Consider the following 16039-nt stretch of genomic DNA (forward strand, 5'->3'; position numbering starts at 1 on the left):
GACGTAGGGCATCAGGATGGATCAGGCAGGTCCGAGGAGCAGAAGAGGTCTCGGTCTCAGGACTGACGTAACTCAGAATTTACAAACCTTTCACAAAGTGATCACTGCAAACTCGAGTGTCCTTCGACTCGGCTCCCTTCCATCGCAGCGAAAGGTTTGCGAGCCACCTTTCTAATCATCTTTTGGTAAAATCCTTTGCTCTTTCACCCTTTTATCAGTTTCATGGTTTATTTGATTTGAGCAGCCCAAAACACGAGCATAGGGCATTTTAACGATGAGCAAGGCGCCCCGGTGATCGTAACACTTTGTGAACAGTGAGCTTAGGTGACCACCACCTCATGTCTTGCATACCTAATGAGGCGGATGTGACGTTGGATGCAACTCACCTACACCAAAGTGCAGTGCGTTGCAGAATGTCTTTATTGTGGCAATCAGTCTTCCATCGATCCAGAGAGCTTAAACCGTTTCATATGGAGATATTTCATTAATGCAGATGGCGTCTCGGCAGGATATTTATCACATGAACACGAACTGGGAAATTTGCTGACACTGATGTGACTAATGTCACTGATTCATCATACCGTTACAGAATGCTCCAGCAGTGCAGTGTGAGGTAATAACTATTTTTGGGACACCTGGGGATTCTGAGCGCTCTGTAAACTAACTAGCCTACTTATAAAATCCATCCTAGTGTTATTAGTGGTCAGGGGCGGTCCGACCGGGCAGCCGCCCGGGGCTGCATCGCGGGGGGGCGGCACGAGCGCGGGCACGAAAAAAAAAACGGTCCCAAAAAAAAAAAAGGTCCCCCAAAAAAACCCCCGAAAAAAAAAAAACAAGACGGGCGGGGGTGTGTGTGAACATTTTGGATGGGGAAGCCCAATACCAAAGTTGCGCAGGTGACGTCATCAGTGTGTGTGCGTGCCTAACTTGTCGTAGCCCCATAATATGCACAATCCCACCAGCGGAACGTTGTACTAGTCATCAAAAAGACTTTACTACCATAGTACTACACTACTATGACATTACACAGAGTCTTAAGTAATACATTACGACTTGATCATTGCCATTCTGGTAACAGCAAATTTATAACGGGCCGTGTCTGTGACGTACAACACACGACAAGAAATGTTTAAACGACCATGTAAAGCTGTTAACATTCTGTTGGCTAATACAGAGCCCAATGCGGGGGGGCGGCACGAGCGCGGGCGCGAAAAAAAAAACGGTCCCAAAAAAAAACCCCCGAAAAAAAACAAGCCGGGGGGTGGTGGTTTCGCCCGGGGAGTAAATCACTCTAGGATCGCCACTGTTAGTGGTGTGTGCTCCCTGATAAACAAATGGCTTTTATGCAACTTTGGAGAGCAAGTGCGGTTAAGCTAGCCCCTTCCTCTGAAACTTCTCAATGTTACAAACGATTTTAATGGTTTGTATTAGGAGCATGCGTCCAGAAAAGTTCAAATGGGTAGGTATATGATCTCATTTTGTGGTGAAGTTTGCTGGCTGGCTAAGAACTAATTCAATCACATGAGCCATTTTTTGTGAAAACATTAGAATTACTGAGAAAACTGCAGACAACTTTCCACAGAGGGTCTGTTGGTACAACCAAAAGCACAACAGGACATGACTCAACTCTGTCCACACCGATAATGATCTTGATGGACATCCCATTCCAAAAGCATGGGCATTACAGCTAAAACAGTCTCCACTCTTTTGGGAAGGCCTTTGGAGCGTGTCTGTCGACTTCGTGCCCGTTCAGTCAAAAGAGCTTTGAGAGATCAGGGTGAGAACGTTTGGCTCATAGTGTTTCAGTTCGTTCCAAAGGTGTTCAGTGGGATTGAGGTCAGGACTCGCTGGAGTTTCTCCACACCAGACTCATTAGATCATGTGTCTATGGACCTTGCTTTGTGCAGAAGGGAATTGTCAAGCTGAAACAGGAAAAGTCCTTGCACATACAACTTTCCAATCAAAGTTGGAAGCATTTCTGAGGTCTAAAGAACTAAGGTCATTTCAGTCTCCCTTTTTGGCCATACAGTGTGTTAGAGCTGTGTGGTCAGATGTTTAAATTATATTGTAAACTGTACAAATTTTCAAACGTGAGATGGAAGCCCAGATAATTTGTCGGTTTATGAAGTCCATCTCACCCAAACACTTTTCTATACTTGCCTTAAAATCACGTTCATTTTGCACTCACTCACTTTTTAGTGCAAAAACTAAAGAAAGAAATTTCAGACACTAAAAATGTCTCTCCTATGGAGCCATGGTGGTGCTGTAGCCATAAATTTAATCAGTCACAATTTGTTTTTTGTTGTCACAGTAATATAGGAAGACCACAAGTTACAGTGGTGCTTGAAAGTTTGTGAACCCTTTAGAATTTTCTATATTTCTGCATAAATATGACCCAAAAGTCCTAAAAGTCGATTAAAGATAAGGCCAAAAAAAAAAAAAAAAAGTGTGTTTCCGGTAACCCGACCGATCGAGAATTTCCGCGTCGAAATTGCCGACCGTAAAGTTTTTATTACAAATTTCCCTCAATATTTTAGTGTAAGTGGCGTTAGTTTGTCATAATTTTTTTGTTTCAACGCATTCAAGTTGTGAAAGAAACGATAAAAAGTAAAATGTTTCGCCACTTCTATCAGCCCTCCTGCATAAACATGGAAGCGCACTTGTATACTGAAGGAGGAAGGCAAAACTGAGCCAAGCAGCCATTTTGAATCCTCATTCAAGGCTGTAATGCAAATTGCTTCCTCTTCAGTATACAAGTGCACTTCCATGGCAGGGAAAAACACTACGTTTTGCCGCCTATGTAGTCCCCTATTTATACAAATAGGAGTCATTCAGGATTCAGCCATGTTTTTGCTCGGTGTTTTTGCTCGACCCAAGTTCTACAGTAGGCTAGGCCGTCTGCTTTTAATGGAAGTAGCCTAGCCTAGGACGTCTGCCTTTAATGGAAGTAGCCTAGCCTAGGACGTTATTTTCACGTTATTTCTTGATAAGGTGTTTTCACATTATTACATGAAAATATCATGAAATAACGTGATAATTTCGTATCATGAAATTATGTGATGTTATTACATGATAAATATATTGTAAAAACGTGATAACTTTGTTAACAATATCTTTTTACGTAATTACTTGATTCTAAGCCAATTTTTTTGAGTGTGGCAGCAATACGCTTCCGTAGATCATAACTCGAACTCTCGCGATATTTTTTTTTTATTCGTTTAAAGATTTAAAACACTTTTATTTTATGATGTGTGGTATAAAGGGTTCTGTGCCAAAATACTATTTTGTAAGATGTTTACTTGTGTTAATTTTTTCGAACAAAATAAAAAAAAAAAATTAAGAAAAAAAAAAAAAACTTTTTCCTACCTACCGACCTTATTTTGGTATTTCATGTTACCGGAAAAAGCAAAAGTATGTGAACCTCTAGGATTAGCAGTTAATTTGAAGGTGAAATTAGTCAGGTGTTTACAATCTGGTGTGAGTGGGCACCCTGTTTTATTTAAAGGACAGGGATCTATCAAAGTCTGATCTTCACAACATGTGTTTGTGGAAGTGTTTCATAGCACGAACAAAGGAGATTTCTGAGGACCTCAGAAAAAGCGTTGTTGATGCTCATCAGGCTGAAAAAGGTTACAAAACCATCTATAAAGAGTTTGGACTCCACCAATCCACAGTCAGACAGATTGTGTACAAATGGAAGAAATTCAAGACCATTATTACCCTCCCCAGGAGTGGTCGACCAACAAAGATCACTCCAAGAGCAAGGTGAGTAATAGTCGGTGAGGTCACAAAGGACCCCAGGGTAACTTCTAATGTTAATGTTCATGAGTCCACCATCAGGAGAACACTGAACAACAATGGTGTGCATGGCAGGGTTGCAAGGAGAAAGCCACTGCTCTCCAAAAAGAACATTGCTGCTCGTCTGCAGTTTGCTAAAGATCACATGGACAAGCCAGAAGGCTATTGGAAAAATGTTTTGTGGACGGATGAGACCAAAATAGAACTTTTTGGTTTAAATGAGAAGTGTTATGTTTGGAGAAAGGAAAACACTGCATTCCAGCATAAGAACCTTATCCCATCTGTGAAACATGGTGGTGGTAGTATCATGGTTTGGGCCTGTTTTGCTGCATCTGGGCCAGGACGGCTTGCCATCGTTGATGGAACAATGAATTCTGAATTATACCAGCGAATTCTAAAGGAAAATGTCAGGACATCTGTCCATGAACTGAATCTCAAGAGAAGGTGGGTCATGCAGCAAGACAACGACCCTAAGCACACATGTTGTTCTACCAAAGAATGGTTAAAGAAGAATAAAGTTCATGTTTTGGAATGGCCAAGTCAAAGTCCTGACCTTAATCCAAACGAAATGTTGTGGAAGGACCTGAAGCGAGCAGTTCATGTGAGGAAACCCACCAACATCCCAGAGTTGAAGCTGTTCTGTACGGAGGAATGGGCTAAAATTCCTCCAAGCCGGTGTGCAGGACTGATCAACAGTTACCAGAAATGTTTAGTTGCAGTTATTGCTGCACAAGGGGGTCACGCCAGATACTGAAAGCAAAGGTTCACATACTTTTGCCACTCACAGATATGTAATATTGGATCATTTTCCTCAATAAATAAAATGACCAAGTATAATATTTTTGTCTCATTTGTTTAACTGGGTTCTCTTTATCTACTTTTAGGACTTGTGTGAAAATCTGATGTTGTTTTAGGTCATATTTATGCAGAAATATAGAAAATTCTAAAGGGTTCACAAACTTTCAAGCACGACCGCAAGTTTGTCAAGATCTATTTTTGTCTAATGGATTTACCGTGAGCCCCACATCACCTTAAAGGTAGACTGCCAGCCCTCTCAATATATTTCTGAGAAAGGGGCAAGTAAGAGAGAGTAGTAGGCAGAGGTTAAGCCAGGGTTCCCAGCAGTAATTGAAAAAAAAAAAATAGAGGAATGTAAGAAACTATCAGCATGGGTCAAGGGGGCTGCAAGCCCTTTGCGGGGTATAGGGGGCAAAGCTCCCTGAAGCTGTTGAGATTTTAACATTTAAAGATGCACATTTTTTACATAGATTTAACATAGAAAAGCAACAGAATTTAACAATAACGTGTATCTATTTGATGCCATATTTTGTAATCTATGACATAAGTGGCAAAAAAAAATTATTTATAAAAATTAGACGAAAATGTAGCTTTGAAGAATATACTTGCCTAAATATTCCACTGATTTTGTTATAATAACAATAGTATCCATAGTTCATCTCCTTTGTTTATTTTTTTGTTTCGAGTTAATGTCAATACTAGTCATTCATTTTTCAAAAATCATGAATATGAGCAGAAATCAGTGATTCAGTAATATTAGATATATACATATGTATAGCAAATATTGGAGATATTTGATTTAAACCTCTCTCTTTTTGAAAGGTTTCACTGCAGAGGAATTTAATGCCCTTTTCTGGGTTGCATTCTGTGATCTTTCCTCCAGTTTTCTCTGCTTTTGTTTCTCTGATCTTTCCTTCTGCTTTTCTCATGCTCCTGCAGTGCTCTTTTGGATAGTTTCTTGGCTACTCTGTTCGCATGAGCTTTTGTTTCAAGTTCTGTATTCACCACATTCATTAATCTCTTCTTGGATTCAACTTCCTCTCTGGCCAAGCGCAACTATGCTTTCCACGACATATTGAATTAAGTTCAACGCATTAGAAACAAAAGCACGAACGGAGTTAAAACACGTTTTCTAGCAAATGGGCGCAGCCATATTGTTTTCTCGTTCTATCGCGTACAGTCTCGCGGTATTTACATCAATTTAACTTCCGAGTGTTCCCGAATGTCAACGAGAACAAACGAAGCCGACGGAAACATCGCTAAACAAGCAAACCAAATCAGAACGTATTCTGCTGGTCATTTTACTTAAACATATTTTTAACGGATATACAAGAGATTTTAAAAAAACCAACACTTTGGCTAGAAAAATAGCGGAATTCCGCTAAATAGTGGACGTCTGGGATCCATGTTAAGCGTAAGCTGAGCGGAGGCTGCGTCAGCCGCCGCCGCGATGTATAAAAAAGAGGGGGGTCTGGAGGTCCTCCCCCAGAAAATTTTGAAAATGTAGACGTTGGGGGCATCGTGGCTCAGGTGGATAAGGCGCCATACCATAAATCCGGGGACCCGGGTTCGATTCCGACCCGAGGTCATTTCCCGATCCCTCCCCGTCTGTCTCTCCCACTCACTTCCTGTCTCTACAGTGTCCTATCCAATAAAAGTGAAAAAAAGCCCAAAAAAATCTTTTAAAAAAATGTAGATGCTAAATGGTGAATTCTGAGTGATCCTGAATGCAAAATTTTATTTTTATGAAGTATAAATTATGAAGTAAAAACTTATGAATTTCAATTCTTTGAAAAACCACTGTGAGTAGCCGGCAACGGAGCGTTTGTAAGCGGCAAAATCGCCGGTTGCCGGCAGTTATTGAGAGGACTGGACTGCCTTTCAGATTTCAAGTGTAGGTCATAAAAAGAATTTTCCCGACACCCAATTATTTTTGTTTAGTGCACCGAAAGCTACTGAATTCAAAATCACAGACTTCCAATTTTATTATTATTATTTTTTAAATAGAACAATTAATTACTTTAGGGCCACATGGCCATAAATTCGCCGCCATTTTTTCCCCCCTGCTTCACCGTGACCCAATTCAAGATGCTACGTCATGCATCATGTGGTGGGCTTTCCCCGTTCACGCAAGGCATTGTGGGATACAAATTTGAAACAGGAGAGAAAAATGGAGGACGCGAATGAAACGTAGAAGACTGTAACGGAAAGTGAGAAGAAAAGACATTATGTTGCGAAGGAAAGTAAACGCAGGACCAAACTAATAAATATCAGTGAGCACCTTGGTGTGATCAGCTGTACGTTTAGCGACAGAATGATGGAACTGTCAGTGGACGGTCAAAGGTAAACCTGTAGATGGCAGTAAAGCAACACTGTGGATGCCAGCTGCCGTAAAACCCAAAAGAAGAAGCAGGTAAATCTGCGCGTGCGCTAGGGTTGGGCGGTATCCAAATTTTGATACCTTTAAACTGTCTCTGTGTTTTCCCGGGGTATACAGTATTACCGAGAAAAAAATAATATTTTGTTTCGGCCTACTGTGTAACGTGCGCCTATGCCTCAAATGTACTATTCAAAAGCAGCATAGCGAATTGTGTGCATTGTGGTATGGATTAAGCAGCAAAGCGAATTTTGTGCATTGATGAATGGATTAAGAGATATTTCAAAGCATCACGCAACTCTTCCTTCATCTTGAAAATAGCATTCAGCTGTCGTTTACACGTCTGCGTTGAAACGCCATTTGCAGCACTATTTCACCTACTCCATCAAAAAAAGTACACGATGGGCAGGATCATACCCTTTCAAGCATGGGAAATAAAAAAAAGAAAAAGAATCAACCAACACCCAAGTCCGTTTAGACTGCGCGATAAACCATATTCTTCAGCGCAAATGAGGCGAACCTAATTCAAATGCGTGATAGCTGCACAAGGCAAAATCATATGGGCCCACGTCATGCCATGGCGGGGAAATTAATAATCAAATGGCCTTACCTTGCTTAAAACGTTGTCTTGATCACATAACTCCTTACAATTATTCCACTTAAATCCATACGGTTTAACACACCCAACAAAGATAGCAAGCGCATTGCTAATTCCCACCAGAAACCTAACAGTTTACGCTACGATGTTTTCTTCCGTTTCTTCAGTAGATGACATTTCAAACGTTTATTACCCACATCCCAAATGTCATACGTTATATTATTTTACCTTGTTGTTACTCATGTAACCTACTCAAAACACAACTCATTGGAGAGATCTCGTGGAAGTGGAGTACCCCAGGCTATGGTGTGCCTTAGGGGACATATTAGATTTTTCGTTTGGTTTGAAACCAAAATACTGCCACACTGCCGATGGTGTATTATTATTTTTTTTTTTGCCACTAACTTGTTATCTTGACTTGCCAAGTTTCAACCGCGGTCTCAGTCTCTCTTTTTTTTTTTTTGATAGGACAGTATAGAGAGACAGGAAATAACCTCGGGTCGGAATCGAACCCGGGTCCCCGGATTTATGGTACGGTGCCTTAGCCATCTGAACCATGACACCCCCGGTCTCAGTCTCTTGCGAAGCTTTCTGTCAGACTCCAAATGTCACGCAGGGTTGCCATGGTAACGACATAAACAACCCTGCACGCGATGAGAACAACTTTAGGAAATTGATAGAATTAGTGAAAATACGATCACACAGTTATTCGGGATGATCTTCAATTTATTATTTTATATTATGACCTCATGTACTCCATATTTATTTAGATATTATATATTTTTTTTAAATGACGGTAATGAGACCGATACCCTTGGTACTTTTGGATACCTCGGGATACCTTCTTACCGTAATACCGCCCAACCCTAGCGTGCGCACATGGACTGCCTCTGTCTGCTTGACTGCGTGAAGCGAGTGATTTCATGCACGTTATTTGCTCAGGAATCCCCTCAAATTAAACAACTTCCCAGACACAGAACGGCTTTTTTTCTATTGCAGAAATAAACATATCACAATGACCAAATTTCAGAGAGAACTCAATTTCACTGATTTTATGAAATCAAAAGGCCATCTAGCTTTAAACAAATTCTCAAAGTAATTATTTGTCTGCTTCTGACAAAATTAACTTGAGGCCACATATTAAGTGAGAACACAAGTTAGTATGGGCTTGAGTTCTGCAATTTGTGGCTACAACATTCATTAGTTTACTTATTTTGTAGCCTCGATATAATAATTAATTACCAAGTCTTTTTAACAAAAAAAAAAAAAACTACGTCACTGTGAGAGGCTCTTTACTTTAGATTAGATAAAACTTTATTGATCCCTTTGGGAGGGTTCCCTCAGGGAAATTAAGATTCCAGCAGCATCATTACAGATAAACAGAGAAAAGAAATAGAGAAAACTTCTAGATAAATTAAAATAAATTAATTACAAATATAAAAAGAATAAGATATGGGGGAAAGAGAGGAGGGGAGAAAGAAAGAAGGAAAAAAAACCTTGGCTAATAGACTACATTTGCGTGAAAATTATGTACATTTTCTCTGAACTGTTCCTTTAAGTGAGTAATACCACGATACTAACTCTATTTCTTTGCTTCCAGGTTCACATTTGCCAGTATAGAAATATTTTATTGATGGATTTGTGCTCAGAATATCGGGACGCTGAACAAATCCGTGACTGGCCTTCAGATATAACTGAATATGAAGCTGAGAATAATGGATTTTGAGAAGGAGGCGAGTGACGGTGAATGTGAGCAGACCACAGCAGGAGCAACTCTGTGGGTGAAGACCACCAAGAGACAACATTATTCCGTCATTGTGTTGAGTGAAGTGGAGGAGTCTGAAAGGGTGGGACACGTTTGCCGAGTCCTCAAATATCAACCAAAGTTAGTTCGCTGGTCAAATGACATGGATTTAAATGTTGAAAAGATGTTCAACCTCGCCACTGACCATACCATCAAAGATATTAAAGAAGCCTCCAGTAAAAAGCATGTTTGCAAAATCTGCAGTGTGGAACATACGTACAGAGCTGAACTTAAGTTACATATGGAGGATCATAAGACCTGCAGGAAAAGCTCTCGATTGAGCAGTCGAGTAGCTGGAAATGAAAACCTTGGCTGCGAGAGAGAGGCACGGACTTCCTCGGATCAGGCGGATTTAAATCCTAAGAGCTCGCAACTGGCAAATCATGACGCACAGTTTCCGCAGATCAAAAATTACGTGTGTAAACTCTGCGGTGTGGAATATGTCCGCAGAGCCAACCTCATAAGTCACATGAGGATCCACACGGGAGAAACGCCGTACACGTGCAAGATCTGCAGGAAGGGCTTCAGACGCAGTGACTGGTTAGCAAAGCATATGAATATGCACAGAGACAAAAGACAGGCGTCTTTAGATCGCAGGAAGAAGCGGCACGCTTGTGACTACTGTGAGAAGACGTACCAAAGCAGAGACGCTCTCCGAAGTCATTTGCGCACACACACTGGTGAGAGGCCTTACCAATGTGCTATATGTGAGAAGCGTTTCTACAATGAAGGCTCCCGTAAAATGCATTTAAGGTGCCACTCAGAAGACCGGCCATACACATGCTCAGAATGCGGACACAGCTTCAAGCGCTCGGGGACTCTTAATAAACACAAGCGCATTCACACGGGAGAAAAACCCTATTCATGTAGCATCTGCAGGAAGAAGTTTCGTTACAGATACAGCGTGTCATTGCATATGAAAAGTTCCTGCTGTCGGGACACATGAGATGTAGGAGTTCTTTTATTTAACTAATCATACTATCATAAACGACATAAGCAAATTTGAGATACTGAAACAACTGAAAGCATTTTGAGGTGTTTGTAATGATTTAGGTACAACCCCAATTCCAAAAAAGTTGGGATGCTGTGTAAACTCTAAATAAAAACAGAATGCGATAATTTGCAAATCATGGGAATGTAATTGAAAATAGTACAAAGATAACATATCAAATGTTAAAATTGAAAAATTTTATTGTTTTTTGAAAAATATATACTCATTTTGAATTTGATGTCAGCAACACGTTTCAAAAAAGCTGAGACAGGGCCATTACTACTGTGTTGCATCACCTCTACTTTTAACAACACTCTTGCCCCTTTTCCACCAAAGCAGTTCCAGGGCTGGTTCGGGGCCAGTGCTTAGTTTGGAACCGGGTTTTCTGTTTCCACTGACAAAGAACTGGCTCTGGGGCCAGAAAAACCGGTTCCAGGCTAGCACCAACTATCTGCTGGGCCAGAGGAAAGAACCGCGGAGTTGTTAAGACCAACAACAATAACAAGACCGCGAAAGATCGCCATTTTTAAGCGACGAGAAGCAGCAGCTGTACAAACGCGAAGTCATCCATTATTGTTGTTGTTGCTGCTGCTTCTTCCGTGTTGTTTTTGCTTCGATATTCGCGCCAAGGTTTATGCAAACGTAGCGACATAACTGACGTATACAGCGACGTAACTGACGTATACAGCGACGTAATGACGTGTCTTTCCTTAGCACCGCGAGCTATGGAAAAGCAAACTGGTTCTCAGCTGGCTCGCAAGTTGAACAAGTTGTGAACCAGCACCGGCCCCGATTTGGTGGAAAAGGGGTATCTGTAAACGTTTGGGAACTGAGGAGACCAGTTGCTGTAGTTTGAAGGAGAAATGTTGTCCCATTCTTGCCTGATATACAATTTCAGTTGCTCAACAGTTCGGGGTCTCCTTTGCTGGATTTTGTGCTTCGTAATGCGCCAAATGTTTGAAATGGGAGACAGGTCTGGACTGCAGGCAGGCCAGTTTAGCACCCGGACTCTTTTACTACAGAGCCATGCAGTTTTAATACGAGCAGAAAGCGGTTTGGCATTGTCTTGCTGAAAGAAGGAAGGCCTTCCTTGAAAAATATTTTGTCTGGATGGCAGCATATTGCTCTGAAACGTGTATATATCATTCAGCATTAATGATGCCTTCCCAGATGTACAAGCTCCCCAGGTCATGTGCACTAATGCACCCTCATACCATCACAGACACTGACTTTTGAACTGTGCACTGATAACAAGCCAGATGGTCCCTCTCCTCTTTAGCCTGGAGGACGTGGTGTCCATGATTTCTAAAAAGAATTTCTACTTTTGATTCATCAGACCGCGGGACAATTTTCCACTTCGCCTCAGTCCATCGTAAAAGAGCTCGGGCCCAGAGAAGGTGGCGGCGTTTCTGGATATTGTTTATATCTGGTTTTAAATTGCATTTGTGGATGCAGTAATGAACTGTTTTCACAGACGATGGTTTTCTGAAGTGTTCCTGAGCCCATACAGTGATTTCCACTACTGACACGTGTCTGCTTTTAATGCAGTGTCGCCTGAAGATCACAGGCATCCAGTGTTTTCAGCCTTGTCTCTTGCATACAGAGGTTTCCCCAGAGTCTTTGAATCTTTTAATGACATTATGTACCATAGATGACGTAATCTACAAATTCTTTGAAATTTTACACTGAGGAACATTATTCTTAAATTGTTGTGGTCTTTCACAGAGCGGTGAACCCCTCCCCATCTTTACTTCTGAGAGGCCCCTCTTCTTTGGGATGCTCTTTTTATACCCAATCATGTTACTGATCTGTTACCAATTAACCAAATTAGGTTTTTTAGCATTACACAACTTTTTCAGTCTTTTGTTTTTCCTGTCCCAACTTTTCTCAAATGTGTTGATGACATCAAATTCAAAATGAGCATCTCATCTCATCATCTCTAGCCACTTTATCCTGTTCTACAGGGTCGCAGGCAAGCTGGAGCCTATCCCAGCTGACTACGGGCGAAAGGCGGGGTACACCCTGGACAAGTCGCCAGGTCATCACAGGGCTGACACATATGGCCCTTTTCCACTACCCTTTTTCAGCTCGCTTCAGCTCACTTCAGCCCGACACGGCTCGCGTTTCGACTACCAAAAAACAGCACGACTCAGCTCGTTTCAGCCCTGCTTAGCCCCTAAAACTCGCACCGTTTTGGAGTGGGGCTGAAGCGAGCCAAACCGAGCCGACTGACGCTGGGGGCGTGAGCAGACACTCCCCTGTGCACTGATTGGTGAGGAGGAGTGTCCTCACATGCCCACACACGCCCCGCGAGCACGCTGGGATCTGTAAACACCGCAAAACCGGAAGAAGAAGAATTACGAATTACGAGAATTTCTGAAGCCTTATGCGCCTCGCCTCATCTATACACTCTTGCCAGTATCTGTCCGCGTTGTCGGTGACAACAAGCCACAGCACCAAGACCAGCAACACTAACGACTCCATGTCCTCCATGTTTATTGTTTACTATCCGGGTTGTGAGACTACCGCTTAAAAGCTCACTGATGTCACTGTTTGCGCCGCTTAACGACATCACGTGACGTCCACCCACTTTCGCTAACTCCACCCAATGTGTCCACCCACTTCCAGCCAGCACGGTTCAGCGCGGTTGTAGTCGAAATGCAACTCCAACAGCCCCGCTCAGCCCGACTCAGCACGGCACGGCTCAGCCGCGTTTGTAGTGGAAAAGCGGCAATAGACACAGACAACCATTCACACTCACACCTACGGTCAATTTAGAGTCACCAGTTAACCTAACCTGCATGTCTTTGGACTGTGGGGGAAACCGGAGCACCCGGAGGAAACCCACGCGGACACGGGGAGAACATGCAAACTCTACACAGAAAGGCCCTCGCCGGCCACGGGGCTCGAACCCGGACCTTCTTGCTGTGAGGCGACAGCGCTAACCACTACACCACAAAATGAGCATATATTAAAAAAAACCTCTCAGTTTCAACTTTTGATATGCTGTCTTTGTACTATTTTCTATGAAATATAGGGTTTCCATGATTTGCAAATTATCACATTCTGTTTTTGTTTTACAGGAGTCCCAACTCTTTTGAAATTGGGATTGTATCTTCATATAAGGAATGTCACCAAATCCATATACATTATTCTGAATGAAAGGATAATGTGCTCTAAACAAATACAAATATGAATACAATACGGGGTGCAGCAGAAGTTTCATAGGACATCTGGTTGAGACTTGAGGCATGCATCAGAACTGGGATCGGGCTGGAATAAAAAAAAATTAATGCAAGCCGGAGGTTTTTACTTTCATGCAGCTGTGAGCTAATAATTAGATATGAAGTCCTCAGGACAAAGAAAGATCATGTTCATTAATATGTACACTATACACTACCGTTCAAAAGTTTGGGGTCACCCAGACAACTTTGTGTTTTCCATGAAAAGTCACACTTTTATTTACCACCATAAGTTGTAAAATGAATAGAAAATATAGTCAAGACATTCTTCTGGCCATTTTGAGCATTTAATCGACCCCACAAATGTGATGCTCCAGAAACTCAATCTGCTCAAAGGAAGGTCAGTTTTATAGCTTCTCTAAAGAGCTCAACTGTTTTCAGCTGTGCTAACATGATTGTACAAGGGTTTTCTAATCATCCATTAGCCTTCTGAGGCAATGAGCAAACACATTGTACCATTAGAACACTGGAGTGAGAGTTGCTGGAAATGGGCCTCTATACACCTATGGAGATATTGCACCAAAAACCAGACATTTGCAGCTAGAATAGTCATTTACCACATTAGCAATGTATAGAGTGGATTTCTGATTAGTTTAAAGTGATCTTCATTGAAAAGAACAGTGCTTTTCTTTCAAAAATAAGGACGTTTCAAAGTGACCCCAAACTTTTGAACAGTAGTGTACATTTACGGCATTCCTCCAATACTGCCTGGTCAGGATTGGGCCACTGGTTTTCAGAAATCGATCCAAATAATTTTGTTTGGGAACATCATGGGTGGGTACAAGCTAAAATAGTAAAAGTGCAAGTGGCAAAAACAGTCTCATGCACATCTTTAGTTGAGACCAGTTCTGAACTGGAGCGATATAGCTGAGGTTGAGGAACGGTCAGAGACGCTATTGCGGCCTCTGCAAGCGTGTGTCCGTGTTGTCTGAAGGAGAAAGGAGGAGATCTCAGTGTTGTGACTATAAAAAGTCTGCAGGGGTGAGAAAGGAAGGACTGGGACCGTGAGTGACGCCTCTATTAAAGAGAAGAGTGAGAACGTGGGCAGAACATGTGAGCAGAGTTGTATTATAATAAGATTTATTTCACACTTTCCTCACTGCCTTCTTTTGTCTCATGTCACCAATAAATAATTAATTAATATATAAATTGTGATACATGATAAAAAAAAATCAGTGCTGGACTTGGAAAGTTGGAACATTTTACAGGTTTGCTTCTCCAACAATGATTAAAGAATAACCTCCATTCAAACGTTTTGTCTTCGCCCTTCTCTTATTTAAACGTTTAAGATCGTCATGACAGTCCGCACCAGATGAACAACACTGATGAACAACAAAATACCTACCAACTGTCTGTGCAAATTTTGAGCAGGTTCTACGAGTGTCACCCACAACTTATTAACTTTACTGCAGTTGTGTATGTTGTTGCTTTTTTGCAAACTCTCACACAATTGTCACCATCGTGTCCCGAATAGCCTGAGCGCCATCCATCACCGTGTCTCTATAAAGATCCATGTTGGGTTGTTGTAAAACTTCCGAGTCAGCAGTCCATTCAGGCAGGAAGTCCTCCTTGTTCAGCTCGCACACATTATGCAGGATACAGCAAGCTGTAACGATGTCGGGCATAAACGTAACGTCAACATCGGTGCGTTTAAGCAGGCACATCCACCGACCTTTAAGACGTCCAAAAGCATTGTCTAACACCATGCGAGCTGAGCTTAACTGGCTGTTGAAATGACGCTGGTCTGGAGTCAGAGTGCACTCGTCTGTGAAGCCCTTCATCAGCCACTTTTTTAACGGGTATGCAGCGTTTCCAATCAGATGAACAGGAATCTCCACTCCATTCACAGTCAAGGCATCCTGTGGAAATTTTACACAACGTTAACGGTAACTATAAATGGATAAATAGGATGATGTTCTTCAGAAACTTTAGGTTGCCAACAGTAAAACTGATGCACTGAGCTGCATCACGTGACTTCATTGTTGACTATTTTCCAATAAAAGCATGCCCAGTCCCGTTTGATTCCTTCCATAAAGACAGAATCGTTGCCCATTGTTTCCAAGGATCATGTGTGTACAATCATATCATACCTGCAAACTCACGAGGGTTGAAAAAGGTGACAAACTACCGGTAACCCCCCGGCCCCCTTAAACAGCGCGCGATCAAGGAAAATAAAGGGAAAAGACAACATTTAAAACAAAGACAAGATTTATTCATTTTTAGCTTTGCAGTTTTCAGTTTTGCATCTGACACCTCATTACATTACCATTAAGGAAGGAAAAGTCTCGTCTCATTATCTGTAGCCGCTTTATCCTGTTCTACAGGGTCGCAGGCAAGCTGGAGCCTATCCCAGCTGACTACGGGCGAAAGGCGGGGTACACCCTGGACAAGTCGCCAGGTCATCACAGGGGAAGGAAAAGTATAAAAAGTA

The 16039-nt window shown here is 41.9% G+C and overlaps 2 protein-coding genes across 2 annotated transcripts in view; one reads left to right on the plus strand and one right to left on the minus strand.

Moving 5' to 3' along the window:
• On the plus strand, window positions 1–14859 carry LOC132889113 (zinc finger protein 846-like). The gene is made up of 2 exons (XM_060925301.1): window positions 1–154; window positions 9172–14859. Exon 2 carries the CDS (start codon window positions 9272–9274, stop codon window positions 10319–10321), a length of 1050 nt encoding a protein of 349 aa, XP_060781284.1. The 5' UTR covers window positions 1–154; window positions 9172–9271; the 3' UTR covers window positions 10322–14859.
• Window positions 8935–16039, minus strand: part of zmp:0000000634 (uncharacterized) — a 21382-nt gene continuing 14277 nt past the window's right edge. Inside the window, exon 3 of the mRNA XM_060925299.1 lies at window positions 8935–15467. Coding sequence (XP_060781282.1) covers window positions 15051–15467 — 417 coding nt within the window. The 3' untranslated portion in view covers window positions 8935–15050. The remainder of the gene's footprint in view (window positions 15468–16039) is intronic.

Source organism: Neoarius graeffei, chromosome 7 (assembly GCF_027579695.1).
Source record: "Neoarius graeffei isolate fNeoGra1 chromosome 7, fNeoGra1.pri, whole genome shotgun sequence".
NCBI lineage: Eukaryota > Metazoa > Chordata > Actinopteri > Siluriformes > Ariidae > Neoarius > Neoarius graeffei.